This window comes from Lagopus leucura, unplaced genomic scaffold, assembly GCF_019238085.1.
Source record: "Lagopus leucura isolate 7727_CA_CO unplaced genomic scaffold, USGS_WTPT01 27766-0_obj-0_obj, whole genome shotgun sequence".
Classification (NCBI taxonomy): domain Eukaryota; kingdom Metazoa; phylum Chordata; class Aves; order Galliformes; family Phasianidae; genus Lagopus; species Lagopus leucura.
Window position 1 is genome coordinate 645 of NW_024967336.1, and position 1,786 is coordinate 2,430.

General features: G+C 68.5%; 1 protein-coding gene across 1 annotated transcript; it reads right to left on the reverse strand.

Annotated features, from left to right (window-relative positions):
* Positions 1–1,092: 1,092 nt before the first annotated feature.
* AP5S1 (adaptor related protein complex 5 subunit sigma 1) lies at positions 1,093–1,770 on the reverse strand (the record flags this gene model as incomplete). Its single annotated transcript, XM_042893787.1, has 1 exon — positions 1,093–1,770. A coding segment is annotated over one exon (414 nt), but the record flags the coding sequence as incomplete, so codon positions are not given.
* Positions 1,771–1,786: the final 16 nt, after the last annotated feature.

Genomic DNA, 1,786 nt, shown 5'->3' on the forward strand with positions numbered 1-1,786 from the left:
CAGGGCGTCCCCGCTGATGCCGTCCCCGTGCCGGGGCCGCAGCAGCTCAGCGACGGCCGCGGCGTCCCAGCGGTACAGCAGGTCCAGCAGGGCCAGCGCCGGCACCCGCAGCACCACGTTGGCCGCCGCCTCCAACCGCGGCATGGCCGGGGGTCCCGCCGGGAGGAGGGGACGGGGGACCCCGGCGCGGGGGGACGGCGCGGTCCCCAAGCCCTCGGGCGCCCCGCGGAGGAGTCGCCCCGTCGCCCCGTCGCTCGAGGCGGGCAGGGGGGTCCCCGCGTCCCGGGGCCCGGCTCCAGGGGGACGGTGGGGACCCCCCCCCCTATGGCACTGCCCGCGGAACTCCTCCGGCCTGGCGGAGGGCGCTCTCTCCGCGACCAGAAAGGCGCCGGCCCCCCTCTGGCCTCTCGCCGGCCTTCCCGCCGGGGCGGGCCCCGCTCCCGCCGTCGTTACAACGGTTCCTCCGCCACTTTCGCTTTCTCCCGCCCCGCCCCTACGCTGCGCCGCGTAGCGGAAAGGCCTCGCGCGAAGGTCCGCCTTCTTTTGACGTCGCGTCCGCCATCTTAGAAAAGGGCGCAGAGCCCTATTATCCACTCGGGCTCCGCCATCTTGGTTAAGGGCAACGTGCGGCTGCCGACTTTTGGACGCGCGACGTGGCGCCCTCCCATGACGTCACCGCGCCGTCACCTCGAGTCGGCCATCTTGGATACGGGCAGCCCTGAGGGCGGCCCGCCGCCATTTTGAGAGGGACGGCCGTCCCTGGGGGTGTTGCAAACCTCAGGGATTCCTTCTCTTGGAGTCCAAAGAATCACATCTTCCACAGTTCACAGCAGTTTGGCAGTGGAAGCCAGGCTGGATGGGGCTGGGAGCAGCCTGGCCTGGAGGAGGTGCCTCTGCCATAGCTGGGCTTGGGACTACAGGGCCTTAAAGGTCCTTTCCAACCCAAGCAATTCCAGGGGCTGCAGTGCAGATGAGCCCTGGCACAGGACTGGCTCTGCTTCCCACTGCCAGCCCGGGAGATGAGAAGCCCAGCTGGGACAGCCCAGAGGTGAATATGGACAGGGGTTTCACACCCTGAACTGTTTGCCAGAATGCTGTTTCTGCACGCGTGAATTTATTTCCAGAGCTGAACCAAAAACAACTCCAAAAAGCCCCAAATTGCTCACGTGGTGCTTTCAGCACAAGGCGTGGGCGAGGTCTGGGCTGGGCGAGGTATCCGGTGGCAGCGGGTGCAGGAAGCCAACCTCAACTCCCATCAGGGGCCCCGGGGAAGCAGCGCCCATCGTGGCTGGGCGGCTCTGAGCTGAGCAACCATTGCGGCTGTCCATGCTTTCCAACAAGAATCCCCCGCTCAGCTCAGCGCGCTGCCCTGCCGGCTCCGTCCCGCTCCAGGGCCTGCAGGAAGCTCTGGTTGAGGAAGAGGAGCTGCCCGTGGGGCAGCAGGCGGTCGAGCACGAGGTCAGCGGCGTCGGGCCGCAGCAGCACAGCGGGTCCAGGCGGCCGCAGGACGGCCATGAGCCGCGCCGCCAGGAGCCGCAGGGTGACCTCAGCCAGAGTCAGGTTCTCGTGGGGTTCACACACCAGGGCGAAAGCCACGGCCGTCGCTGCCAGCCACGTCACTGTCACACAGCCGGGGAAAGGGTCTCCAGGGGGCAGCTGGAAGAGCCCCCCCGGGGCTGTTTGGAGCGGTGCAGGATCTTCAGGCAGCGTCGCAGCTGGGGGGCGGCCGGAGGACGCTTGCTGCAGGTGGCAATGGCTGGCGACCTGCCTGGGGGGGGCAATGGGG